This window comes from Ornithorhynchus anatinus, chromosome 3 (assembly GCF_004115215.2).
Source record: "Ornithorhynchus anatinus isolate Pmale09 chromosome 3, mOrnAna1.pri.v4, whole genome shotgun sequence".
Lineage (NCBI taxonomy): Eukaryota > Metazoa > Chordata > Mammalia > Monotremata > Ornithorhynchidae > Ornithorhynchus > Ornithorhynchus anatinus.
Window position 1 is genome coordinate 89,806,561 of NC_041730.1, and position 27,620 is coordinate 89,834,180.

Below are 27,620 nucleotides of genomic sequence, written 5' to 3' on the forward strand. Positions count from 1 at the left end.
TCAACGCTTAAGAATTTATAACTGGATTTCGAAAAGGATAAACACGATAAAAGCAACGTCCAATAGAATCGTGCGAGCGCCAGAAATTGGCACAGGGTGCTTCCTTCATAATTCAATTGAGGCGACAATTAAACGTGAGACACTTCGCAGTGGCAGTTAGTCCCAGGAGTCGGAAATAGCCGGCTGAGACCACCCGTCCACCATTTCCACTCTGGGCCCGGGGGAGAGGAATGAGGGGGCTTAAGCCCGCCCGGGCCCCACAGTTCGAGTCGCGACGGGTCCATCGTGGGGTTCCCCTGGCAGACCGGGTGATTCCCGGTCCAAAGGGCTCCCGCCAGCCGCCCCGAGCAGTTATCTCGTACGTCTGCGATCGACTTCGCCAAGAAGCCACTCGATGCCACCCGACAGTCCGGTCAAACCTGCGGCTTCCGTGTCCTGCACCTACGGAAATACGAATGGCAGATCTTCAACGAGACATCCAGAGAAACGACCAAAGTCGCGGAGAGTTTCCAGGGGCCGGAATACCAACTGGAGACGTCGTGTGGTGGTTTTGCAATGTTAACCTTTCTGTCCATTAGCTCGAAAGCTCCACCTTAGGATCTTTGTGGGCAGGGGTCCCCGTGGTCTGCTTCTGTTGCACTTTCCCAAGCCTTTAGCACAGTACTTGGTGCTTGGAAGGTGCTGGACAGATAACCTTATCAGCCCCTTGTGGGCAGGGATTGTCTCCCTCAGTCGCTGCACTGTACTTTCCAAGCGCTCGGCAGAGTGCTCTGCACACAGTAAGCGCTCAATATATACGACTGAAAGACCGTTAAACTTTCATTTTTTAAAAATCCGGGATAAAAGTGTGTTCCATGGTCCTCCTCTCGAAATGGGGGATTTTTGCAACTCGCTGTGCCTAAGGCGGGGCTACATGATGATGGCCTTGGGCAATGATACACACCCACACCCACACCCAAACCCACACAGACAGACAGACACACACACACACACACACACACACACACACACACACACGATTAAGTGGCAGCTATTTCTGTTCCGAGTCATCACTGCTATCAACATATCTCCTCAGACAATAATGACTCCACATTCCCACTGACACTTCCCAAAGAGTGGCGATATTAGAGACTGGAACGAAATTAGACCTTCGATAATAACAATAATAAAATGATGGTATTTGTTCAGCCCTTACTATGTGCCAAGGACTGTTCTAAACACTGGGGTAGACACAGGGTAATCGGGTTGTCCCACGTGAGGCGGACGCTTTTAATCCATTTCACGGATGAGGTAACTCAGGCCCGGAGAAATTAAGTGGCTTGCCCAAGGTCACACGGCAGACAAGGGGCGGAGGCGGGATTAGAACCCACGACCTCCGACTCCCAAGCCCGGGCTCTTTCCACTAAGCCACGTCGCCTCTGTCTTGTCAGTCTCCCCTATTACACTGTGAGAGCCCTAAGGGACGGCAACGATACTCCCCCAAACTTTTTAAGTACATTGTTTTGGACGTAATAGGTGCTCAATCGATAGAATTGAAAACGGATTAATTAATAATTACGATATTTGTTAATGAATTGATGAACTATGTGCCAGGCACTGTTTGACTGAGTGATTCCTGAGCAGCTACGGTAGTAAAAGTGAGAACTACTTCCCATCTCCCAGGGTTGAGCTAATTCATACTACCGCTGTTTAAAATGTGGCCCAGGAGAGGCGTGAGATGGACTCACAAGGATGACTTTGCTTCTTCGTGACAGAGAGCACAATCATAAATTCACCCTTCTCAATTACTCAATCAATGTGATTCTATTTATTGCTACTGTTTTTGTCTGTCCGTCCCTCCCGATTAGACCGTGAGCCCCTCAACGGGCAGGGACTGTCTCTATCTGTTGCCGATCTGTCCATTCCAAGCGCTTAGTACAGTGCTCTGCACATAGTAAGCGCTCAATAAATACTACTGAATGAATGAATGAAAGAATGAATGGTATCTACTGAGCGCTTCCTGTGCGCAGAGCACCGTCCTAAGCACTTGAGAGAGTACGATACACCACGAGTTGGTAGACTCGTTCCCTGGGGAGCAGGGCGGCCACTGAGAAGCAGCATGGCTCAGTGGAAAGAGTCCGGTCTTGGGAGTCAGAGGTCATGGGTTCTAATCCCGCCTCTGCCACTTGTCTGCTGGGTGACCTTGGGCAAGTCACTTAACTTCTCTGTGCCTCGGTTCCCTCATCTGTAAAATGGTGATTAAGACTGTGAGCCCCATATGAGACAACCTGATTACCTTGTATTCACCCCAGTTCTTAGAACAGTGCTTGGCACATAGGGAGCGCTTAACAAATACCATCATCATCGTCGACAGAGTAATGGGGAGATGAGGTGAAAAGTGGCTCTTGAGGGAGATCTTGAAACACAGGTGGAAATTCTGCACCCGAGGAAAGCAGTCAGTCAGTCAGTGGTATTTACTGAGCACTTACTGTGTGCACAGCACTTTACTAAGCCCTTGGGAAGGTACGATATAAGGGTAAACAGACACATTCATTCATTCAATAGTATTTATTGAGCGCTTACTATGTGCAGAGCGCTGTAATAATAATAATAATGTTGCTATCTGTTAAGCGCTTACTATGTGCCGAGCACTGTTCTAAGCACTGGGGTAGACACAGGGGAATCAGGTTGTCCCACGTGGGGCTCACACTCTTCATCCCCATTTGACAGATGAGGGAACTGAGGCACAGAGAAGTGAAGTGACTTGCCCACAGTCACCCAGCTGACAAGTGGCGGAGTCGGCATTCGAACCCATGACCTCTGGCTCCAAAGCCCGTGCTCTTTCCACTGAGCCACGCTGCTTCTCTAAGCACTGTACTAAGCGCTTGGAACGTAGAAATCGGTAACAGATAGAGACAGTCCCTGCCCTTTGACGGGCTTACAGTCTAATCCAATAATAATGTTGGTATTTGTTAAGCGCTTACTATGTGCAGAGCACTGTTCTAAGTGCTGGGGGAGAGACAGGGTCATCGGGCTGTCCCACGTGGGGCTCCCAGTCTTAATCCCCATTTTACAGATGACTCATTCATTCAATCGTATTTATTGAATGCTTACTGTACACAGAGGTTGCATCCTCCAGGTCCAACAGGAATCCCGGAAAACAGCCGGCTAACGGGGGTGGGGCTGAGGCCACACTGGCTACTGGCTGCCGGTCTCACCTTTACAACATCGCCAAGATCTACCTTTTCGCCAACCAACCCGCTGTACGCGGAACACCGTACTAAGCGCTTGGACGGTACAAGTCAGCAACAACTTGAACTTGGTAGTCAGAAGGTCATGGGTTCTAATCCTATCACTGCCTCTTGCCTCCTGCGTCAAGTCACTTCATTTCTCTGTCCCTCAGTTCCCTCGTCCGTAAAAGGGGGATTGACAGTGTGAGCCCCACGTGGGGCAGGGACTGTCCCCAACTCAAGTTGCTTGTGCTCAGTACAGTGCCTGACAAATTATAAACGTTTAACAAATGCCACAATTATTACTATCATTGTACCTATTTATTTATATTGATGTCTAATTGTTTTGATGTCTGTCTCCCCCGCTTCTAGACCGTGAGCCCGTTGTGGGCAGGGACTGTCTGTCTCTCTTTGTTGCTGACTTGTACCGTCCAAGCGCTTAGTACGGTGTTCTGCACACAGTAAGCGTTCAATAAATACGACTGAACGAATGAGTACTAAGGCAACCAACTGACGGGCTCTGGCAGTTCTGTAATAATAATAATGACGATGGCATCTGTTGAGCGCTTACTATGTGTAAAGCACTGTTCTATGCACTGGAGAGCATGGGCGTTTCACTGAGGCGATCGGGTCTGGCAAGTACAAAAACCTGCGGCAGGCACTTGGCAATATGCTGTAACCCGGCCCCCGACTCGCTCACTGCTCTCCACACTCCTGCGGGAACACGGCGGCAGGGATGAGACAGTCCAAGAGGCCCTGCCCAAGCTCAGCCAGGCACCGTGAGGAGCAGCGTGGCTTAGTGGATGGAGCTTGGCCTTGGGAGTCGGACGGACCTGGGTTCTAATCCTAGCTCCGCCATCCGTCTGCCGGGCGAATCGATTCGCTTCTCTGGGCCTCATCTACCTCATCTGTAAAACGGGGATTAAATCCTCCTCCGTCAAACGTACGTATTGAGCGCTTGCTGTTTGCAGAGCACCGTACTAAGCACTCGGGAGAATACAATATCACCATAAACAGATACATTTCCCGTCCACAACGAGCTTACAGTGTAGAGGGGGAGGCCCCCGAGCTACTACTTTCTGTAGCTTCGCCTCACGATCTAGACCTAGATCCGGATTCACGATCCTCCTTCCGATCTAGACCCCATGTGGAACAGGGTCTTCGCCCAACCTGATGCCCTTGTAGCTGACCCCATGCTTAGAACAGTGCTTGACGCACAGCAAGTGCTTTAACAGATACCATAAAAAAGAAAAGAAAAGCCAGAATGAGAGAAATGTCTTAGAAACCGAGCGGGCTTCCCTTCGCCCCGCCCCTTAAGGGTCTGCAGTACGGACGGAATAAAGGCAGGTGGTTTGAGCGAAGGCTACGTTTGAGCGAGATTCTTTTTAAAAGAGTCGGCACTTACCATCCAAGGTCGACCTAACCGGTTCAAGCAGAGCTCGTGGGCGACGTAAAAGCAGGGGGTCCTTTCTATATCGGCTTGGGAAACGCAAGATAAAACCAGAAGGGGTCTCGCCTGGGATCCAAATGCTGCATTGGTCATGGCCGAGATGCGAGAAAATTCTTCTTGTCGTTCGTGTCCTAAGGAACAGAGGGACAGTCGATCCGCATCCCTGGGAAACTGAAGACAACCACACCCAAGGCTGTTTTGACCGAGCAAGACTGAAGAGGCTTCTCGGATTTAACCGTGCCATTACGGGAGGAGCCAGTGGAGAGTAAAAGAAACTGACGCTCTCAGGTGGAACGGCCCCGTAGAAAGAGCTGGGGACTGGAAGTTGGGAGATCCGGGTTCTTCCCCTGGTTCTGCCGCTTTTCCGGCTGGGGGACCCTGACCTTGAGCGAGCCATTTAATGTCTCTGGGTCTAAATTTCCTCATCTGCAAAACGGGATAAGATACCTACTTGTTCACCCTTCCCCTTGGGCGGTGAGCTCCAGGAAGCAGCGTGGCTCAGTGGAAAGAGCACGGGCTTGGGAGTCAGAGGTCATGGGTTCGAATCCCGGCTCTGCCACCTGGCAGCCGTGTGACTGTGGGCAAGTCACTTCACTGCCCTGGGCCTCAGTTACCTCATCTGGAAAATGAGGATGAAGACTGTGAGCCTCATGTGGGACAACCTGATGACCTTGTATCTCCCCCAGCACTTAGAACAGTGCTCTGCACAGAGCAAGCGCTAACAAATACCAACATTATTATTATTATTTGAGACAGTGTCTGTGTCCAATCTGCTTATATTAAATCTACCCCTGGGCTCAGTAGAGGGCTTGGCACAAAGTACTTAACAGGGCTCCTTCCCCTCTGCCTTCAAACATGCCCACGTCTCCCCGCTCTCGACCCCACTTCCCCCTCCAGTTATCGTCCTATCTCCCTACTACCCTTCCTTTCCAAAATCCTAGAACGAGTCGTCTACAATCGATGCTTAGAATTCCTTAACTCCCATTCTCTCCCGGACCCCCTCCGATCTGGCTTCCGTCCCCTCCGCTCTACCGAGACTGCTCTCTCTCTAAGGTCACCCGTGACCTCCTTCCTGCCAGATCCAACGGCTCCTACTCCATTCTGATCTTCCTCGACCTCTCTGCTGCCTTTGACACTGTCGACCATCCCCTCCTCCTCCATACCTTATCTCACCTTGGCTTCACGGACTCTGTCCCCTCCCGGTTCTCCTCTCACCTCTCTGGCCGATCATTCTCGGTCTCCTTCGCCGGAGCCTCCTCCCCCTCCCATCCTTTAACTGTTGGAGTTCCTCAAGGGTCAGTTCTCGGCCCTCTTCTGTTCTCCATTTACACTCACTCCCTCGGTGAACTCATCCGCTCTCACGGCTTCGACTACCATCTCTACGCAGATGACACGCAGATCTACATCTCCGCCCGTCCTCTCCCCCTCCCTTCGGGCTCGCATCTCCTCCCGCCTCCGGGACGTCTCCACCTGGATGTCGGCCCGCCACCTAAAACTCAACATGAGCGAGACTGAGCTCCTCATCTTCCCTCCCAAACCCGGTCCTCTCCCAGACTTCTCTATCACCGTGGATGGCACGACCGTCCTTCCCGTCTCTCGGGCCCGCGATCTCGGTGTCGTCCTTGACTCGTCCCTCTCGTTCACCCTACACAACCTATCCGTTACCAAGACCTGCCGGTTTCACCTCTACAACATCGCCAAGATCCGCCCTTTCCTCTCCACCCAAACGGCTACCTTACTATTACGGGCTCTCGTTATATCCCGGCTAGACTACTGTGTCGGCCTTCTCTCTGACCTCCCTTCCTCCTCTCTCGCCCCGCTCCGGTCTATTCTTCACTCCGCTGCCCGGCTTATCTTCCCGCAGAAACGATCTGGGCATGTCACTCCCCTTCTTAAACAACTCCAGTGGTTGCCTATCGACCTCCGCTCCAAACAAAAACTCCTCACTCTAGGCTTCGAGGCTCTCCATCACCTTGCCCCTTCCTACCTCTCCTCCCTTCTCTCTACCGCCCACCCCGCACGCTCCGCTCCTCCGCCGCCCACCTCCTCGCCGTCCCTCGGTCTCGCCTATCCCGCCGTCGACCCCCGGGTCACGTCCTCCCGCGGTCCCGGAACACCCTCCCTCCTCACCTCCGCCAAACTGATTCTCTTTCCCTCTTCAAAACCCTACTTAAAAATCACCTCCTCCGAGAGGCCTTCCCAGACTGAGCTCCTCTTCCCCCTCTACTCCCTCTGCCATCCCCCCTTTACCTCTCCGCAGCTAAAGCCTCATTTTCCCCTTTTCCCTCCGCTCCTCCACCTCTCCCTTCCCATCCCCACAGCACCGTACTCGTCCGCTCGACTGTATATATTTTCGTTACCCTATTTATTTTGTTAATGAATTGTACATCGCCTCGATTCTATTTAGTTGCCATTGTTTTTACGAGATGTTCTTCCCCTTGACGCTGTTTATCGCCATCGTTCTCGTCTGTCCGTCTCCCCCGATTAGACCGTAAGCCCGTCAAACGGCAGGGACCGTCTCTATCTGTTGCCGACTTGTTCATCCCAAGCGCTTAGTACAGTGCTCTGCACATAGTAAGCGCTCAATAAATACTATTGAATGAATGAATGAATGTATGATGGCTATCATTATTATCAGTTTAAAAGCAAATGGGCTCTGTTTCATTTGCACCTCAGATTTCTTGGCTTTTAGAAGCTTTCTCCAAAAGCAGTGTTTACCTTCCCCGACATGTCGGCGATACCAGGGCTTTGGCGACATTGAACTATCAGCGCCAATGCTTATCAATCTCTTTCTTCCATTCCTTCCTCCCTTCTTTTCTTCCCCTTTCCTGCTTCAATCTCTTTCCTTCTTTTGCAACGTGGTTCTAAGGTTGGCAATTTCTTCTCTTCCCCATGACCGAAACGGGCCTAACCTCTTTCTTAATACTAATAATGGCATTTGTTAAGCACTTACTATGTGCAAAGCACTGTTCTAAGCCCTGGGGAGGATACAAAGTAATCCGGTTGTCCCATGTGGGGCTCACGGTCTTAATGCCCATTTTACAGATGAGGTCACTGAGGCACAGAGAAGTTAAGTGACTTGCCCAAAGTCACACGGCTAGTACAGCCGGTTTGAGTTCTAGCAGTGGTGAGGAGTTTCAGCTACTGGTGAGAAGGGAAGGGGAGGAGACGGCCAAAATAAACTTTAATCGCTTCCTCAACTGAACTGTACTTATTGAGTGCTTTCTGTGTGCAGAACACCGTACTAAGTGCTTGGGAGAACACAATAGAGTTAGTAGACAAGATCTTTCATGAAACTGTCAGACTAGATCTACTGCACCACAGAATCATAGGACCACAAGGAACCGAAGAAGTTAAAAATCATAATACTAGTAACGATGGTAATCGTTAAGCACTTACTATGTGTCAAACACTGTTCTTGGCCCTGGGGTAGATACGAGATAAACAGGTCAGATGCAGTTCCTGTCCCACACGGGGCTCACAATCTAAACAGAAGGGAGAACCGGTTCTGAATCTCCATTTTACAGATGAGGAAACTGAGGCCCAGAGAAGTCAAGTGCTTTGCCCAAGGTTACACAGCAAGCAAGTGGAGGAGCTGGGATTAGAACTCATGTCTTGATTCCCAAGCCCGCACTCTTTCTATTAGGCCACACTGCTTCTTTAGCCTATGGCCACCCCTTTCCCTGGAAGGACTTCTCCGACTCCATCTTAAACTCTTTCATTAACATCCATCGGGGAAGGTAATTCTACTCTCTTCCTTAATGCGCCAGGAAGTCATTGCTCTTGCGGCCAGGAAATTCTGCCTTCTGTGGAAAGAGCTCGGGCTTAGGAGTCGGAGGTCATGGGTTCTAATCCCGGCTCCGCCACCTGTCAGCTGTGTGACTTTGGGCAAGTCACTTCACTTCTCGGTGCCTCTGTTACCTCATCTGTAAAATGGGGATTAAGACTGTGACCCTCACGGGGGACAATCTGAATACCCTGTATGTACCCCAGCGCTTAGAACAGTGTTCGGCACATAGTAGGCGCTTAACATATACCAAGATTATTATTATTATTGAACCCAATTCCTGTATAATGCCTTTAAATGTCCATTAGTCGCCATTCTTTCTGAGGAGGAGACAATCCACACAAACTCCCTTCACCTACTTGGGAAGCAGTTATTATTGCTTCCCTCAGGCCCCCTTCTCCGGGCTAAAAATTCTCTTTCCTCATAGCCTATTTTCTTCAAAACACCAGCCTTTTTTAATTATTTCGGTGGTTTACCTCTGCACCCTCCCTAAGACTTAAGTGCCGGGTACACCTTGACAAACACAACTTCACTGTCAATTTGAAATAGCAACAAGTATTCGAAGTCAACTGCATTAAGAAATGGCCACCCTACGAGTATCAATGCCAAGTCTTGTCTTTTGCCGTCGAGTCGTCTCTGACCCACAGCGACGTTATGGGCACATCTCTCCCAGAACGCCCCAACTCCATCTGCAATGGTTCCGGTAGTGGATCCAGAGAGTTTTCTTGGTAAAAATACGGAAGCGGTTTACCACCGCCTCCTTCCAAGCGGTAAACTCGAGTCTCCGCCCTCGATTCTCTCCCGTGCCGCTGCTGCCCAGCACAGGTGGGTTTTGACGTGTAGCAGATGGCCTTCCCCTCGCTAGCCACTGCCCAAGCTAGGGATGGAATGGACAGGCCTCCGCTTGACTCTCCGTCCCGTAGCCGAGGCTGGGAGACAACTGGAAACTCTCCAGGGGCGACCCTGAGAGAGGTAACGCCAAGCCTACCTAGTGCAAAATAAAATAGTGGTTTGGCAAAGGCCTTGCAAATTCTGCCGGGACAATAGGCAAATACAAAACTTTTCTGGCTAGATTACATGGCCGATTAATCAGAGCTGGGTCAAACCGTCCTTTACAAGCAGACTCTGCAAGAAGCCCTTTTGGCTTCTTCAAGAATTAACTCTGCACAGAGTAAACGCTCAATACCCACAATTAAATGAACGAACCTTGTTAATAACTAGAAAATCACCAAACTAGGACCCTACGTAGGTCAGGTTAAAGGATAAAATCCCTTTTCCTATTGGCCCAAAGGCAATCAAGAGAAGTCAGCTGAAAATGTGGCTAAAAAGAAGCAGACGGCTTACGTTTGTGAGCTTCAGCGTTGGCGACGTAGATGAACCCATCCACCACTTCACACACTCTCTGAATCTGTGGTATCACGTTGTAACGTCCTCCCTTTTGCTCAGATCCAGGCTGTTCGGGATTGAACATCTTGTTGACTACATTTGTTTGCTCTTCTCTGGCTCGATCTCTTTCCTTTCTGAAAGTTGCATTTCAAATAAACCAACAGATCAGCAGAAAATACACTCATCACAAGAAGTTCACCATTTCGGGTTTTAGGTAGGATGCCTTCAGGTAAGTAGCCTTACCTGGTAGTTGAATATAATATCAGGATGTTGAACTTTTGTTGATTGCTCAACTGAAAACTGATTCCCGATCCAATTCCTAAAGGGGAAAAAACAAATCAAGAAGACTCAAGACACTCTAAAGTGTTCTTCGGTGTCCAAAGTGAAGTCGAGATTTTAGGATCCTGTGGTTGATCTGATTAGTTTAGCTGTCCAATTGTGTGACCTTAGGCCAGAAATTTCACCCTGCCTCGGTTACCTCACCTGTAAGACGCGGATTAAGACATTGAGCCCTTGGGAGACCTCATGGAAGTCTTTTAATGTCTCTGGGTCTAAATTTCCTCAACTCCAAAATGGGGATAAGACACTTCTTCATTCACCCTCCATCTTAGGCCGTGAGCCCCAGGAAAGAGCACGGGCTTGGGAGTCAGAGGATGTGGATTTTAATTCCGCCTCTGCCACTTGTCTGCTGTGCGACTTTGGGCAAGTCGCTTCACTTTCCTGTGCCTAAGTAACCTCATCTGTCAAATGGGGATTAAAAGTGTGAGCCCCACATGGGACAACCGGATTACCCTGTACCCACCCCAGTGCTTAGAACAGTGCTTGGCACATAGTAAGCGCTTAACAAATCCCATAATAATAATGATAATAATAATCTGCTAACACCAAATCTACCCCAAGGCTTTCTGGTCAGCGGAAGACTATGTCCAATCCAGTGCTTAGTACAGTGCCTGGCACATAATAACCACCTAGTACCATAGAAAAATTGTTCCAAAAGCACCTAGTACAGTGCTCTGCACACTGTAAGCACTCAATAAATACGACTGAATGAATTAACGATAAGTGTCACGAGTGAACGCGGCAGAAGGTGAAAATGGAAGAAAGGAGTCTGGTGAGACGAAAGAGATGGAACGTATTCAAACATTTCCATGAATACTGAAGGCTCTGACATCCATTCATTTTTGAATGAAACTCTGAACCTACTCTGAGGAGAGGTGCACCGTAATAATAATGATGTTGGTATTTGTTAAGCGCTTACTATGTGCAGAGCACTGTTCTATGCGCTGGGGTAGATACAGGGTAATCAGGTTGTCCCATGTGAGGCTGGCAATCCTAATTCCCATTTTACAGATGAGGTAACTGAGGCACAGAGAAGTGAAGCGACTTGCCACAGTCACACAGCTGACAAGTGGCAGAGCCGGGATTTGAACCCATGATCTCTGACTCCCAAGCCCGGGCTCCTTCCACGTCATACAGTGATAAAATCTGAGTGGAGAGTACCAAGGCCAATGAGGACTACATGATGATACCGAGGTTTCTGCCAAGAAAACAGTCACTATCACTATCGCTATCACTTTAACTGCCGGAGGAATTAAAGCCCTTCCCGACGAAGAACGTCTGTCCGCCTACTCAAGTCTGGAGGACTGAGACTCTCTGGTATTGTAGCTGAATGTGCATATTACCATCGATCTGCCTCTGAGGTAAACCGGCAACTGGTGAAAGCTCTGTGCAAGACATCATTCTCAACACCAAGGAATTGTTCAGCTCTTCCAAACCAGGTCCAAACATAGCAAAACGGGGTTCTGAATGGATTACCAAGGACTGCAGAAAGGAAGTGACGGCCCCGTAGATGGGGTGGCTGGATTTCAAGCACCTTCTTGTGTGAGGGCAGCTCATTTTGTATCTGCAGGGGATAGCGGAAACAAAATGCAAGACTGAGGAATGCTCTGGGGAAAGCTATTTTTCATCAAAATGGAGCAGCCTGACGGATAGAGCACGGGCCTGGGAGTCAGAAGGACCTGGGTTCTGGTCCCGGCTCTGCCACTTGTCCTCTGTGAGATCTTGGGCAAGTTACTTCACTTCTCCGGGCTTCCGTTCCCTCATCTGTCAAACGGGAATTAAGACTCTGAGCCCCGCTGTGGGACGGGGACTGTGTCGAACCAGTATCCACCCCAGGGCTCAGAACAGGGCCTGGCAAATAGTAAGCGCTTTACAAATACTACTTTTAAAACAAATAGACAACAACAAAATAACCCCACCGCATTTAGGGCAGAAACTGCATATGACTCATTAGACTAGGTCTGAGTTCAGTAGTGCCAAACTCGCTCCCCTGGAGATGGCTTCATCTGTCAGCAGAATTTTTTTTAAAATGAATTGGATAATGACCATGTCCTAGCATCTTGATAAAATGTGATTTCCTGGTTCTCTAGTATATCCTCCATCCTCGAGTGGTCTCTTTTTTAATCAATCTCTTCCCACACTTTCTCCCTCCCCCAGGAGCTACTGTTCAGGATGTTATTTACCATCTGTAAACATATAACTCCACAGGAGGTGGGGAAAAGTTATCCTTCTTCTGCTGTCGTTAGAAATTGGGGGTTCACAAATGCTTGGACCGGTGACATCCTAGTTTAGGTTAGAGACAGGGGCTGGGCCCACCCCCCCGGGGAAGGAAGGAGACTGACCGCTGGGGTTGGGGGTGGGGATGGAGACCTCAAGTCTTCAGGCGTTAAAGCTGCAAAACTGTGTGACCAAGTGGTGCAGCGAAGGGGCTCCAGGCCAGAGTGGGGTCGCAGGGTGACAAAAGAGTCCACTTTTAGGCAGGACAGTCCACAATCCAAAAAGCCGAGGGCGATATCCATTAGGTCCCCACCGGAGGCGGCGACGTGTAGTGGGAAGATCACAGCCCTGGGAGACAGAGGACCTGAGTTCTACTCCTGCTCTGCCCGCTAGCTGCTGACTGACTTTGGGCAAGTCACTTAACCGCTCTATGCCTCAGTATCCTCATCTGCAAAATGGGGATGACATCTACTGATCCCTACCGCTAAGGGACGTTGTGAGGACAAAAAAGAGGTACGTAATGTGAAAGCTGAAAAAGCTATATGAAATCAAGGTAAAGTTTTGGGGGATTAATCAGCTTAGTTTTAGTGATTAATCAGTTATGAGGAGCCACCACCTTAGCAGAGCTATCCCTTGTAGGGGTGGGAAGAGGGCTAAGGAGAGGAGGAAAAGGAGAAGGGCTCGGAAGGGTGACGGAGGGAGAGGAGAGGCTCCCCTACATCTCTTCCTCTCTCGTGGTGGAAAACAGCAGTCTCCCCTGCCCTGCTTCCACAGCACAGAGTCTCCCCTGCCTCTGCTTCCACCACTTTCTTTTGGTTCCCCCACGGCAGCAGAAACAAACATAGGAGAGGCTGCCGGGTGAACTCTCCATCAACCAACTCCAATTCAGCCACTTGGCCTTGCTGCCATTAGCCAATCTGGTCCATTTTGAGGCCATTCATCAGTGTTTCTAATGCAGCCGTGCTCCTACAGACAATCACCAGGATGGAGTCGGGTAGCAGAGGCAGGGGAGACTGCTCTTTTCCACCACGAGAGAGGAAGAGGTGTAGGGGAGCCTCTCCTCTCCTTCCGTCACCCTTCGGGGCCCTTCTCCTTTTCCCCCTCTCCTTGGTCCTCTTCCCGCCCCTACAAGGGGATAACTCCGCTAAGGTGGTGGCGCCTCATAACTGATTAATAACTAACATTGGTACTGGTTCAGGACCTACAATGTGCCAAGCACCATACTGAGCACTGGGGTAGATACAAGATCATCAGGTTGGTCAGAGTTCCTGTCCCTCGTCGGGCTCACAGTAGGAGGGCACCGAGTCCCAATTTTACAGATGAGGAAACTGAGGCACAGAAAAGTGAAGTGACTTGCCCGTCACACAGCAGGCGAGCGGAGGAGGCGGGATTAGAACCCAGGGCCTCTGACTCCCAGCCCGTGCCCTTCCCACTTAAGCGACGCTGTTTCCCTAACTGTGAATTATTGGATGGGCAGGTGGCAGGTGGAGGAATCGAGAGTTAGGCCATAGCCTAGAAGGTGAGCCCACATGGGACACGGGTTATGCCTGACCTGATTATTTAATTTACCCCGCTCGTAATCCCGGCTCCGCCACCCGTCTGCTGGGTGACCTTCGGCAAGTCACTTCACTTCTCTATGCCTCGGTTACCTGACCTCTATAATGGGGGATTGAGACCGTGAGCCCCATGTGGGACAGGGATCGAATACAGTGCTTGGCACATTCTAAGCACTTGAGTACCATCAATACTAATGCTCAGTACAATGCTTGGCATATAGTAAGTGCTTAATACCACCAATACTGTTGTTATTATTGGAGCCTGTGGATGCTCAGACCTATGAGCTGGAGGTTGGCCCCAAGTCAAGCCCAGGTGGGCTGAAAGGGGTTTGGACGTGTCTTCTGGCACTTCCACAGCTCCCGTTCCAGTCCCACGGGTCTCCTGGTGGGAGAGGGAATCTGGGCCAAATCCCTCTCACTCCCAGGAGAACGCTAACGTGCAAATGTTGGTAGCTCCAGGCACAGACGGGTGATTCAGAATTGCTATAACTTCGAGCCACCCTCTGAGGCCAACCCTATCACCCTGGAAGTGATGCCTGACTTACTCTGGCTTGGCCTAAGGTTTACTCTCAGGCTGGCCGGGCTGCTGCTGCTGCTGCTCAGAACTCCACTTAAACCCCAAGTGACCTTGGCCAAGTCACGTCACTTCTCTGGGCCCCAGTTACCTCATCTGTAAAATTGGGATCGAGACTCCCACCTGGGACAGGGACTGTGTCCAATCTGATTCAATTGTATCCACCCCGGCGCTTAGTACAATGCCTGGCACATAGTAAATGCTTAACAAATACCAACATTATTATCAATATTAATATGAATTCTGCCCCAGAGAAGCACAGAGATTGAGCTGGGGGACAGAGACTCGCCATAGTTAATTCTAGGTTTATAGAAAACCAACGCTTGATACTCACATGGACATGTAATCAGAAAGTACCCCATCTGTGTCCTTAGGAAAGGGGTTTTTTAAAATCTGCATATCTGGGAGAGATTTCCAGTCAACGGAAGACCAAGAGGGAAGATCCCTCAAAAGGAAATACCGCCACAGAAGGGGATCTCGAATGGTCAGATTCCAGTAACGGTCTACACTTCCCAACTGGCATAAATCATGAGGCGAAAGGAATGACAGAATGTACAACTGCACATCGATCTGAAAGACAAGAGGAGGAGATTGAAAAAAGAAGCATTAGTTGATCATGTTCACCTTCAGGCAGCGCAATACAAACGATGCCAGATGGATGAGGCTATAAGTCAGTACCATTTACTGGGCGCCTCTGTGCCGAGCAACGTGTGAAGCAACTTGGTACAACAGAATTAGAATACACGATCCCTGCTCACAAAGAGCTCACAATCCTAGCTAAATTACAGCTAGGAAGAAGTAATGGAGTAGGTAAAATGTAGACAAGTGCCCCAGGGGTTGTTAAGTGCTTGGGAGGGGTGGGTGGAAGGGCTGATGTAGCAGTTGGAGGATATACGGCGGGGAGATTGGAGACTAATCAGGGAAGGCTTCCTGGAGATGTGACTTTAGGAGATTTTTGAAGATGGGGAGAACTGAGTTCTACCAGATGTGAAATAAGAGCGCATTCCAGAAAGAGGGGAGGGTACAAGCAATAGGTCAGCAGGGAGACAGGAATGAGGTATATTCCAGTTATCGCCCTATCTCCCTATTACCCTTCCTTTCCAAAATCCTAGAACGAGTTGTCTACAATCTCTTCTTAGAATTCTGTAACTCCCATTCTCTCCCGGACCCCCTCCGATCTGGCTTCCGTCCCCTCCGCTCTACCGAGACTGCTCTCTAAGGTCACCCGTGACCTCCTTCCTGCCAAATCCAACGGCTCCTACTCCATTCTGATCCTCCTCGACCTCTCTGCTGCCTTTGACACCGTCGACCATCCCCTCCTCCTCACCTTATCTCACCTTGGCTTCCCGGACTCTGTCCTCTCCCGGTTCTCCTCTTATCTCTCTGGTCGGTCATTCTCAGTCTCCTTCGCGGGCGCCTCCTCCCCCTCCCACCCTTTAACTGTTGGAGTTCCTCAAGGGTCAGTTCTCGGCCTTCTCCTGTTCTCCATCTACACTCACTCCCTCGGTGAACTCATCCGCTCTCACCGCTTCAACTATCATCTCTATGCAGATGACACACAGATCTACATCTCCGCCCGTCCTCTCCCCCTCCCTTCAGGCTCCCATCTCCTCCCGCCTCCGGGACGTCTCCACCTGGACGTCGGCCCGCCACCTAAAACTCGACGTGAGCGAGACCGAGCTCCTCATCTTCCCCCCCGAGCCCGGTCCTCTCCCAGACTTCCCTATCGCCGTGGACGGCACGACCCTCCTTCCCGTCTCTCGGGCCCGCGACCTCGGCGTCATCTCTGACTCGTCTCTCTCGTTCACCCCACGCATCCGATCCGTCAGGGAGACCCGCCGGTCTCACCTTTACGATATCCCCGAGATCCGCCCTCTCCCCTCCACCCAGACGGCTACCTTACCGCTACGGGCTCTCGTTATATCCCGGCTAGACTACCGTGTCGGCCTTCTCTCCCATCTCCCTTCCTCCTCTCTCGCCCCGCTCCGGTCTATTCTCCACTCCGCTGCCCGGCTCATCTTCCCGCAGAACCGATCTGGGCCTGTCACTCCCCTTCTTAAACAACTCCAGTGGTTGCCTATCGACCTCCGCTCCAAACAAAAACTTCTCACTCTAGGCTTCGAGGCTCTCCGTCACCTTGCCCCTCCCTACCTCTCCCGCGGTCCTTGACCGCGGTCCCGCGGTCCTACAGCCTCCCGCGGTCCTTGAACGCCCTCCCTCCTCACCTCCGCCAAACTGATTCTCTTCCCCTCTTCAAAACCCTTCTTAAAACTCATCTCCTCCAAGAGGCCTTCCCAGACTGAGCTCCCCCCTTTTTCCCTCTACTCCCTCTACCGCCCCCCTTCACCTCTCCGCAGCTTAACCCTCTTCCCCCCCCCTTCCCTCTGCTCCTCCCCCTCTCCCTTCCCATCCCCTCGGCACTGTACTCGTCCGCTCGACTGTATATATTTTCATTACCCTATCTATTTTGTTAATGAAATGTACATCGCCTCGATTCTATTTAGTCGCCATCGGTTTTTACGAGACGTTCTTCCCCTCGACTCTATTCCTCGCCATCGTTCTCGTCTGTCCGTCTCCTCCGATCAGACCGTAAGCCCGTCAAACGGCAGGGACTGTCTCTGTTGGCGACTTGTTCATTCCAAGCGCTTAGTCCAGTGCTCTGCACATAGTAAGCGCTCAATAAATACTATTGAATGAATGAAAGGTATGAGTCGATTAGCTTGAGAAGAAAAAAGGGCGAGCTGGAGTGTGGTGCGAGAAGAGAGTGGAAAAGTAGAAGGGAGGGAGCGGGCTGTGCGCCTTAAAGCCAGCGGTCAGGGGCTTCTGCTTGGTGCAGTGAGGAATGGACGATCATCGGGGGTTTTTGAGCAGGGGGAGGTCTGTCATACGAGATCCGAGTGCACTTTGGCCGCACCGCTATTTTAGGGCAAGTTGGGGAAATGCGGAAGAAGCTCGATGAACGGCAGAGGCGGGGCAACGCTGGAATATCTGTCCACACCACGCCCACGGCGCTCTGTGGGCCCGCTGGCTCACGTGTTCGAACGACACGCGTGAGCCGAGGAAGGGCCGTAAAGAACCAACACCCGCTGCAACCTGGCCGTGGTGGAATGGGATTGGATTAGAAGATCGCGGTGGATCGGCAGCCGCCCCGTCCATCCATTCGCACGCATTTATCGGGCGCTCAGTCTGTGCCCGGCACTGTGCTAAGCCCTTGGGAGAGTACGATACAGCAACCGTCACATTCCCGGCCCACAACGGGATTAGAGTCTAGATCCGGGGGGAAACAGACATCAACACAAGTAAATAATTTGCAGATATGTACGTAAGTGTTGCGGGGCTGGGACCGGAGCAAAGGGAGCAAGTCAGGGCGACGTAGAAGGGAGTGGGAGATGAGGAAAAGTGGGACTTAGTCTGGGAAGGCTTCTTGGAGGAGATGGGCCTTCGATAAGGCTTTGAAGGGGGAGAGAGTAATTGTAAGATTTGAGGAGGGAGGGGGTTCCAGGCCAGAGGCAGGACGTGGGCCGGGGGTCGGCGGTGAGACAGGTGAGATGGAGGCACGGTGAGACGGTTAGCATCAGAGGAGCGAAGCGTGCGGGCTGGGTCGTAGGAGAGAAGCAAGGTTAGGTAAGCGGGGGCGAGGTGGTGGAGTGTTTTAAAGCCGATGGTGAGGAGTTTCTGTCTGATGCGGACGTGGGTGGGCAACCGCTAGGAGTTTTTCGAAGAGCGGGGTGACACGGCCTGAACGTTTTTGAAGAAAAACGATCGGGGCAGCAGAGCGAAGTACGGCCTGGAGCGGGGCCAGACAGGAGGCTGGGAGATCAGAGAGGAGGCTGATGCCGTAATCCAGGCGGGACAGGATGAGTGACTGTATTGTAGTGACTGTATTGTAGAGAAGCAGCGTGGCTCAGTGGAAAGAGCCTGGGCTCCGGAGTCAGAGGTCGTGGGTTCGACTCCCGGCTCTGCCCCTTGGCAGCTGTGTGACCGTGGGCAAGTCACTTCACTTCTCTGGGCCTAAGGGACCTCATCTGTAAAATGGGGATGAACTGTGAGCCTCACGTGGGACGGCCTGATTCCCCTGCGCTTAGAACGGTGCTCTGCACATAGTAAGCGCTTAACAAATACCAACATTATTATGATTATTGTGGTAGCAGTTGGGATGGGGAGGAAAGGGCGGATTTCAGCGATGTTGTGAAGGTGGGACCGACAGGATTTAGCGATGGATTGAACACGGGGGTCGAATGACAGAGAGGAGTCACGGATAAGGCCAAAGTTACAGGGTCGTGAGACAGGAAGGACGGTGGCGCCTCTGCGACCGGGTACGACTTGTCCCAGCCCGCCAGACGGTACACGGATCGACCCCGGCGCGATTCCCGAACACGGGGCGGGGCTCCACGGGCAACTACCCGGCGCCGTGCGCGTCCCAGAGCAGTTCCCAGATCAGGGAAGCTGCGTGGCTCAGTGGAAAGAGCCCGGGCTTTGGAGTCAGAGGTCATGGGTTCGAACCCCGGCTCTGCCACTTGCCAGCTGTGTGACCTTGGGCAAGTCACTTCACTTCTCGGTGCCTCAGTTCCCTCATCTGTAAAATGGGGATTAAGACTGGGAGCCCCACGTGGGACAACCTGATTCCCCTGTGTCTACCCCAGCGCTTAGAAGAGTGCTCGGCACATAGTAAGCGCTTAACAGATACCAACATTATTATTATTATTACCCCGGTGCTTGGACCAGTGCTCGGCACATAGTAAGCGCTTAGCAAATACCAACATTATTATTATTATTCTGGGGTTGTTCCCATCCCCAGGAGACCTGAGTTGATTCCCAGGTTTGGTAGTGTTCAACATTTCACCAATGGACCACGATGGAGGGCAAGAGTGAGCCCGTTGTGGGCAGGGATTCTATTTCTGGCTGAATTGTACTTTCCAAGCGCTTAGCACAGTGCTCCGCCCCCAGTAAGCGCTCAATAAATACGACTGAATGACTGAAGTGGACCTCAGCACGCTCGTTTGGGGGTATCGTCTAGTCCGTACTTTGTCGGGACAATAAATCACAGTCGTTGAAACGACTGGTCTGACCTTTGCGCTTCTCTTCCCAGACGCATCCCGAATCCGCCTCCCCAAGTCGGTGCGAGATGTTATTTTAGAAAAAGCTGCCCAGGCAGCAAAGGGAAACATGGATCGGAGAGGGACTGGAAGTAGGGAAGAGGCTTGCGGTGGTCAAACGAGAGTCAAGGAGAACGACGAAGTTACAGGACCGAGGCGGAGGATGGTGGTCTTCTCAACTGGAATGGGAAAGCCAGGTGGAAGAAAGGGATCGGAAGGGAAGAGGAGCTCAGATTGGCGAATACGGAACTTGAGGAATCACTGGGACACCCCGATTTGTCCATTCCAAGCGCTCAGTACAGTGCGCTGCACCTAGTGAGCGCTCAATAGGTACGATTGAATGAATCCCCGTAGAGATGCCTTGGAGGCAGTGGGAGGTATCGGAGAAGCAGCGTGGCTCAGTGGTAAGAGCCCGGGCTTGGGAGTCAGGGGGCATGGGTTCGAATCCAGGCTCTGCCGCTTGTCAGCTGTGGGACCGTGGGCAGGTCACTTCTCTGGGCCTCAGTCACCTCTTCTGTAAAATGGGGATTAACTGTGAGCCTCACGTGGGACGACCTGATGACCCTGTATCTCCCCCAGCGCTTAGAACAGTAGCCCCGCACATAGTAAGCGCTTAATAAATACCAACATTATTATGAGACTGCAGAGGAGAGAAACTGGGGCTAGTGAGTAGGTTGGGGAGTCAGGATATCCTCTTTCTACAGACGAGCAAGGGCCGTGATTCAAAGCGTCAAGTGTGGAGCGCTTTGTTTATTCAAAATGATACCATTAGAACATTATAAATGCCATCGTTGATAACGACGTGTTCTCTGGGCCTCAGATACCTCATCTGTAAAATGGGGATTAAAACCGTGAGCCCCACGTGGGACAATCTGATCACCCTGTATCCCCCCAGCGCTTAGAAGAGTGCTTTGCACATAGTAAGCGCTTAACAAACACCACCATTATTATTATTATTGTTGGATCAAGACCGCTGGCCCATCTTGCCCCGTATTGTCCCCTACTGTGGCAGCCGGATTGGCGGTGACCCGGTTGCAATCTACCAAATCGAGAAGGCTGTGGACCGGGTGAGCTCCAAGTCCTTATCCAACGAATCCCACGGGTGACATCCACTGAGAGTTGAAGTCAGTAGAGGCCACGCAAAACCGAACAGTCCTTCCCACGGTGGAGTTGAGCGTAGGAATCTGTTCCTACTGTAAGTTATTCGGAGAGGAAATATCGGTATATTTACCGGGGATCCACAGGCAATGGATCTATGATGGGTGATTACGGAGTTAGGGATGTAAGAAAGTTCTTCCTGGATCACGTCACTCCTGTCATGACGGTATTCATTGGGCGCCTAAGTGCTGTACAGGGTGCCTACCGTGTGTTGGGACTGTACTCGGTCACTATTTACTGAGGGCTTACTGCGTGCCGAGGACCGTACCACGCGTTTGGGAGAGTACAACAATAAACGGACACGTTTCCTGCCCACGGCGAGCTGACACGGACGCCGCGGTCCTTCTCCCCAGGTGTTTGCAGTCTCAAGGGGGAAACGGAGGCAGGAGGCTGGGCAAGAGCAAAGTCGTTTTAGGAACTCTTTTGAATAAAGAGAGGTACTATCTTTTGTTTTGCAGAACGTGGGCAGGAAAGGGGAGGGGACTGGTCGGGGAAAGGCGAGGAGGCTTTAGAGAAGCGGCATGGCGTAGTGGAGAGAGCACGGGCCTGGGAGGCAGAAGGTCATGGGTTCTAATCCCCACACCGCCACTCGTCTGCTGGGTGACCTCGGGCAAGTCATTCACTTCTCTGTGCCTCGGTCACTTCGGCGGTAAAATGGGGGTTGAGACTGTGAGCCCCGCGTGGGGCGGGGAGTCTAACTTGTTGACCTTGTGTCTACTCCACGCTTAGTACAGTGGAAATACGGGAAGTAGCACGGGAAGCAGCGTGGTGCAGAGGAAAGAGCCTGGGCTTCGGAGTCGGAGGCCATGGGTTCGACTCCCGGCTCTGCCACTTGACGGCTCTGTGACTGTGAGCGAGTCACTTCACTTCTCCGTGCCTCAGTTACCTCGGCTGTAAAATGGGGATTAACTGTGAGCCTCACGTGGGACAACCTGATGACCCTATATCTACCCCGGTGCTTAGAACAGCGCTCTGCACATAGTAAGTGCTTAACAAATTACATTATTATTATTATTACAGTGCCTGGAACATACTAAGCACTTAACAAATACCATTATTATTATTATTATTGTTATTTAGTGAGCTTCCGAGTCAAAATGACTCGATCTGGGCCTCATGTGGGACAACCTGATTACCCTGTATTTCCCCCGGCACTCAGAACGGTGCTCAGCACATAGTAAGCGCTTAACAAATACCTACATTATTATTATCTGGGGGGGAGGGGAAAGGGGCGATTTCCATTTATTCAATCGTATTTATTGAGCGTTTACTGTGTCCAGAGCTCGGCCAGGATTGTAGCCCAGGTGGCCGAGGAGGAAACATGGCTCCATTCCTGCCACCCTGGGGTCAGCTGCATGTACTCTGGGGGTGGATAATCTGCTCTTAATAATAATAATAATGATGATGGTATTTAAGCGCCTACTATGTGCAGGGCACTGTTCTAAGCGCTGGGGTGGGTCCAGACAAATGGGTTGGACACAGTCCCTGCCCCACGTGGGGCTGTCTTCATCCCCATTTGACAGATAAGGTCACTGAGGCCCAGAGATGATAATAATGACAAGGGTATTGGTTAAGCGCTTACTATGTGTCAAGCACTGTTCTAATCGCTGGGGGAGATACGAGCAAATGGGGTCGGACACAGTCCCTGTCCCACGTGGGGCTCACGGTCTTCATTCCCTTTTGACAGATGAGGTCACTGAGGCCCAGAGATCATAATGATAATGATGGTATTTGTTAAGCGCTTACTATGTGCCAAGCACTGTTCTAAGTGCTGGGGTAGATACAGGATAATCAGGTTGACCCACGTGGGGCTCACAGTCTTAATCCCCATTTTACAGATGAGGTCACTGAGGCCCAGAGATAATAATGATAATGATGATGATGATGTTTGTTAAGCGCTATGTGTCAGGCACTGTAACAATAATAATAATAATGTCGGTATTTGTTAAGTGCTTACTAGGTGCAAAGCACCGTTCTAAGAGCTGGGGAAGAAACAGGGTAATCAGGTTGTCCCACGTGAGGCTCACAGTTCATCTCCATTTTACAGATGAGGTAACTGAGGCCCAGAGAAGTGAAGTGACTTGCCCACAGTGGCACAGCTGACAGGTGACAGATCTGGGATTCGAACCCATGACCTCTGACTTCCAAGCCCGGGCTCTTTCCGCTGAACCACTGCATTCATTCAATAGTATTTATTGAGCGCTATGTGCAGAGCACTCTACTAAGCGCTTGGAATGGACCATTTGGCAAAATTCATTCATTCAATAGTATTTACTGAGCGCTTACTATAATAATGTCGGTTAAGTGCTCGCTATGTGCCGAGCACTGTTAATAATAATGTCGGTATTTGTTAAACACATGTGCAGAGCACTGTTCTAAGCGCTGGGGGAGATAGAGGGTCTTCAGGTTGTCCCACGTGAGGCTCACAATCTTAATCCCTATTTTAATAACATTCATTCATTCAATTGTATTTATTGAGCGCTTACTATGTGCAGAGCACTGTACTAAGCGCTTGGAATGGACAAGTCGGCAAGAGACAGTCCCTGCCCTTTGACGGGCTTACGGTCTAATCAGGGGAGACAGGCAGACAAGAACAATGGCAATAAATAGAGCCGAGGGGAAGAACATCTCGTAAAAACAATGGCGACTAAATAGAATCAGGGTGATGTACATCTCATTAAACAAAATAAACAAAATAAATAGGGTGATGAAGATATAGACAGTCGAGCGGACGAGTACAGTGCTGAGGGGGTGGGACGGGAGAGCGGGAGGAGGAGAGGGAAAGGGGGGAGAAGAGGGTTTAGCTGCGGAGAGGTGAAGGGGGGCGGGGGAGGGAGCAGAGGGAAAAAGGGGGGAGCTCAGTCCGGGAAGGCCTCTCGGAGGAGGTGAGCTTTAAGTGGGGATTTGAAGAGGGCAAGAGAATCAGTTTGGCGGAGGTGAGGAGGGAGGACGTTCCGGGACCGCGGGAGGACGCGGCCCGGGGGTCGACGGCGGGACGGGCGAGACCGAGGGACGGCGAGGAGGCGGGCGGCGGAGGAGCGGAGCGTGCGGGGTGGGTGGTAGAAAGAGAGAAGGGAGGAGAGGTAGGAAGGGGCAAGGTGATGGAGAGCCTTGAAGCCTAGAGTGAGGAGTTTTTGTTTGGAGCGGAGGTCGATAGGCAACCACTGGAGTTGTTTAAGAAGGGGAGTGACAGGCCCAGATCGTTTCTGCGGGAAGATGAGCCGGGCAGCGGAGTGAAGAATAGACCGGAGCGGGGCGAGAGAGGAGGAAGGGAGGTCAGAGAGAAGGCTGACACAGTAGTCTAGCCGGGATATAACGAGAGCCCGTAGCGGTAAGGTAGCCGTCTGGGTGGAGAGGAGAGGGTGGATCTCGGGGATATAGTAAAGGTGAGACCGGCAGGGGTAGTGGTTGAGTGGTGGTATTTGTGAAGCGCTTACTATGTGCAGAGCACTGTTCTAAGCGCTGGGGGAGATACAGGGTCATCAGGTTGTCCCTTGTGAGGCTCACAGTCTTCATCCCCGTTTGACAGATGAGGGAACTGAGGCCCAGAGAAGTGAAGTGACTCGCCCACGGTCACCCAGCTGACAGTGGCAGAGCCGGGAGTCGAACCCATGACCTCTGACTTCCGAGCCCGGGCTCTTTCCCCCGAACCATCGTATTCATTCATTCAATAGTATTTATTGAGCACTTACTGTGTGCAGAGCACTGTACTAAGCGCTTGGAATGGACAATTTGGCAACACTCATTCATTCAACAGTATTTATTGCGCGCTTCCTATAATAACGTCGGTATTTGTTAAGCGCTTACTCTGTGCCGAGCACTGTTAATAACAATGTCGGTATTTGTTAAGCGCTTACTCTGTGCCGAGCACTGTTAATAACAATGTCGGTATTTGCTAAGCGCTTACTATGTGCAGAGCACTGTTCTAAGCGCTGGGGGAGAGACAGGGTCATCAGGTTGTCCCACGTCGTATGCCCACAGTACACATAGTAAGCGCTCAATAAATACTATTGAATGAATGTGCAGAGCACTGTACTAAGCGCTTGGAATGGACAATTGGGCAGCAGATAGGGACCGTCCCTGCCCCGTGACGGGCTCGCAGTGAAACGGGGGGATACGGATGGACGGAAACAAGACAACTTAATGACGCTCGGGAGAGCGCAGGGGACGAGAGAGGAGAGACAGAGAAGCAGCGTGGCTCAGCGGAAAGAGCACGGACTTTGGAGTCAGAGGTCATGGGTTCGACTCCCGGCTCTGCCACTTGTCAGCTGGGTGACCGTGGGCGAGTCACTTCACTTCTCTGGGCCTCAGTTCCCTCCTCTGTCAAATGGGGATGGAGACTGTGAGCCCCACGTGGGACCACCTGATTCCCCTGTCTCTCCCCCAGCGCTTAGAACAGTGCTCGGCGCATAGTGAGCGCTGAACGAATACCAACATTATTATTGGAGAAGCAGCATGGCTCAGTGGAAAGAGCACGGGCTTAGGAGTCACAGGTCCTGGGTTCGAATCCCGGCTCCGCCACCTGTCAGCTGTGTGACTTTGGGCAAGTCACTTCACTTCTCGGTGCCTCGGTTCCCTCATCTGGAAAATGGGGATGAAGACTGGGAGTCCCACGTAGGACAACCTGATTATCCTGTCTCTCCCCCCGCGCTTAGAACAGTGCTCGGCACATAGTAAGCGCTTAACAAATGCCAACATTATTATTACTACTCTCTGGGCCTCAGTTCCCTCCTCTGTCAAATGGGCATGAAGACTGTGAGCCTCAGGTGGGACCACCTGATGACCCTGTCTCTCCCCCAGCGCTTAGAACAGTGCTTGGCACACAGTAAGCGCTTAACAAATGCCAACATTATTATTATTATTATTATTACTCTCTGGGCCTCAGTTCCCTCCTCTGTCAAATGGGGATGAAGACTGTGAGCCTCAGGTGGGACGCCCTGATGACCCTGTCTCTCCCCCAGCGCTTAGAACAGTGCTCTGCACATAGTAGGGGCTTAACAAATACCAACATCATTATATTATTATTATTATGGGGATGAAGACAGTGAGCCTCACGGGGGACCACCTGATGACCCTGTCTCTCCCCCAGCGCTTAGAACAGTGCTCTGCACATAGTCAGTGCTTAACAAATACCAACATTATTATATTATTATTATTATGGGGATGAAGACAGTGAGCCTCACGGGGGACCACCTGACGACCCTGTCTCTCCCCCGGCGCTTAGAACAGTGCTCTGCACATAGTAAGGGCTGAACAAATACCAACATGATTCTTCTTCTTCTCTGGGCCTCAGTTCCCTCCTCTGTCAAATGGGGATGAAGACCGGGAGCCCCACATGGGACGACCTGATGACCCCGTCTCTCCCCCAGCGCTTAGGACAGTGCTCTGCACATAGCCGGCGCTTCACAAATACCAACATTCTTCTTCTTCTTCTTCTCTGGGCCTCAGTTCCCTCATCTGTACAATGGGATTAAGACTGTGAGCCCCACGGGGGCCAACCTGATTCCCCTGTGTCTCCCCCAGCGCTTAGAACGGTGCTCGGCACAGAGTCGGCGCTTCGCAAATACCAACATTATTATTCTTACGGCGTAGCAGCAGCGGTGCTCTGCACACACAGTAAGATGAGAACAGTGCTCTGCGCGTAGTAAGCGCCTAACAAATACCAACATTCTTCTTCTTCTCTGTGCCTCAGTGACCTCATCTGTCGAATGGGGATGAAGCCTGGTGGCCTCTCGTGGGCCAAGCTGATTCCCCCGTGTCTCCCCCAGCGCTTAGAAGAGTGCTCGGCCCATAGGAAGCGCTTAACAGATAGCAACATCACGATTATGATTGTTCTCTGTGCCTCGGTGGCCTCCTCTGTCAAATGGGGATGAAGCCTGTGAGCCCCACGTGTGGGCCAACCTAATAATAATGTTGGTATTTGTTAAGCGCTTACTATGTGCCGAGCACTGTTCTAAGCGCTGGGGGAGAGACAGGGGAATCAGGTGGTCCCACGTGGGGCTCACAGTCTCCATCCCCATTTGACAGAGGAGGGAACTGAGGCCCCGAGAAGTGAAGTGACTTGCCCACAGTCACACAGCCGACAAGCGGCAGAGCTGGGATTTGAACTCACGAGCCCTGACTCCAAAGCCCGTGCTCTTTCCACTGAGCCACGCTGCAACCTGATGACCCCGTGTCTCCCCCGGCGCTTAGAACGGTGCTCGGCCCATAGGAAGCGCTTAACGGATACCAACATCAGTCTTCTTCTTCTCGGGGCCTCCGTTCCCTCCTCTGTCAAAGGGGGATGAAGACTGGGAGCCTCAGGTGGGACAACCCGACGACCCTGTCTCTCCCCTGAGTGAAGGAGAAGGGTTTGGGCGGCGGGGCTCACGGGGAGGTTCCTCAGCGTCATGGCCGCCGTCGTCATCGTCGTCTTCTCCTCAGGCGGCGGGGGGAGGCCGCCCGCCGACGTCACTTCCGGTGGGGCCGCGGGCACTTCCGGTCCGCCCCCGGGGCCCCGGGCCGGCCGCTCCCAGAAGGTCCGCCGGCCCCTCGACGCCGTCCGCTGCGGCCCGGCACGCGGCGGCGGACCCCGCCGGGACCCCGCTTGGCTCCCCGCCTCGCTCCCCGCCATGCCCGCCTCCCCGCCCCGGCTGCCGGCTGCCGGCTGCCGGCTGCGCGCGCACGCCGGGGGGCGGGGCTGCGGGGGAGGAGGCCGGAGGGGGCGGGGCTTAGGGGGGGCGCGCGCGCGCGGAGGGGGCGGGGCTGCCGGGGAGGCGTCAGAGGGGGGGGCGGGGCCATTGGGGAAGGGGCGGGGTTAGGAGAGAGGCGGCCCGGGAGGGGGCGGGGCTTGGGGGAGGGAAGACGGA

General features: G+C 51.9%; 1 protein-coding gene across 1 annotated transcript; it reads right to left on the minus strand.

Annotated features, from left to right (window-relative positions):
* On the minus strand, positions 1 to 27,385 carry FBXO4 (F-box protein 4). Its single transcript, XM_029059876.1, has 7 exons — positions 27,143 to 27,385; positions 14,853 to 15,088; positions 11,515 to 11,735; positions 10,076 to 10,151; positions 9,791 to 9,966; positions 4,615 to 4,790; positions 1 to 441 (listed from the first exon to the last, which is right to left on the minus strand). Exons 1-7 carry the CDS (start codon positions 27,383 to 27,385, stop codon positions 352 to 354), a joined length of 1,218 nt encoding a protein of 405 aa, XP_028915709.1. The 3' UTR covers positions 1 to 351.
* Between the last annotated feature and the right edge of the window lie 235 nt (positions 27,386 to 27,620).

What these genes read in the sequence shown, in the direction of transcription:
- FBXO4 (XM_029059876.1), bottom strand. Translation starts at nt 27,385, where the DNA reads ATGGCGGGGAGCGAGGCGGGGAGCCAAGCGGGGTCCCGGCGGGGTCCG. An exon ending in CTTTCTGATTACATGTCCAT is followed by an intron (nt 11,736 to 14,852) that starts GTGAGTATCAAG and finishes TATCCCCTGCAG; the next exon opens with ATACAAAATGAGCTGCCCTC. An exon ending in ACCTCAGAGGCAGATCGATG is followed by an intron (nt 10,152 to 11,514) that starts GTAATATGCACA and finishes TTTCCCCTTTAG; the next exon opens with GAATTGGATCGGGAATCAGT.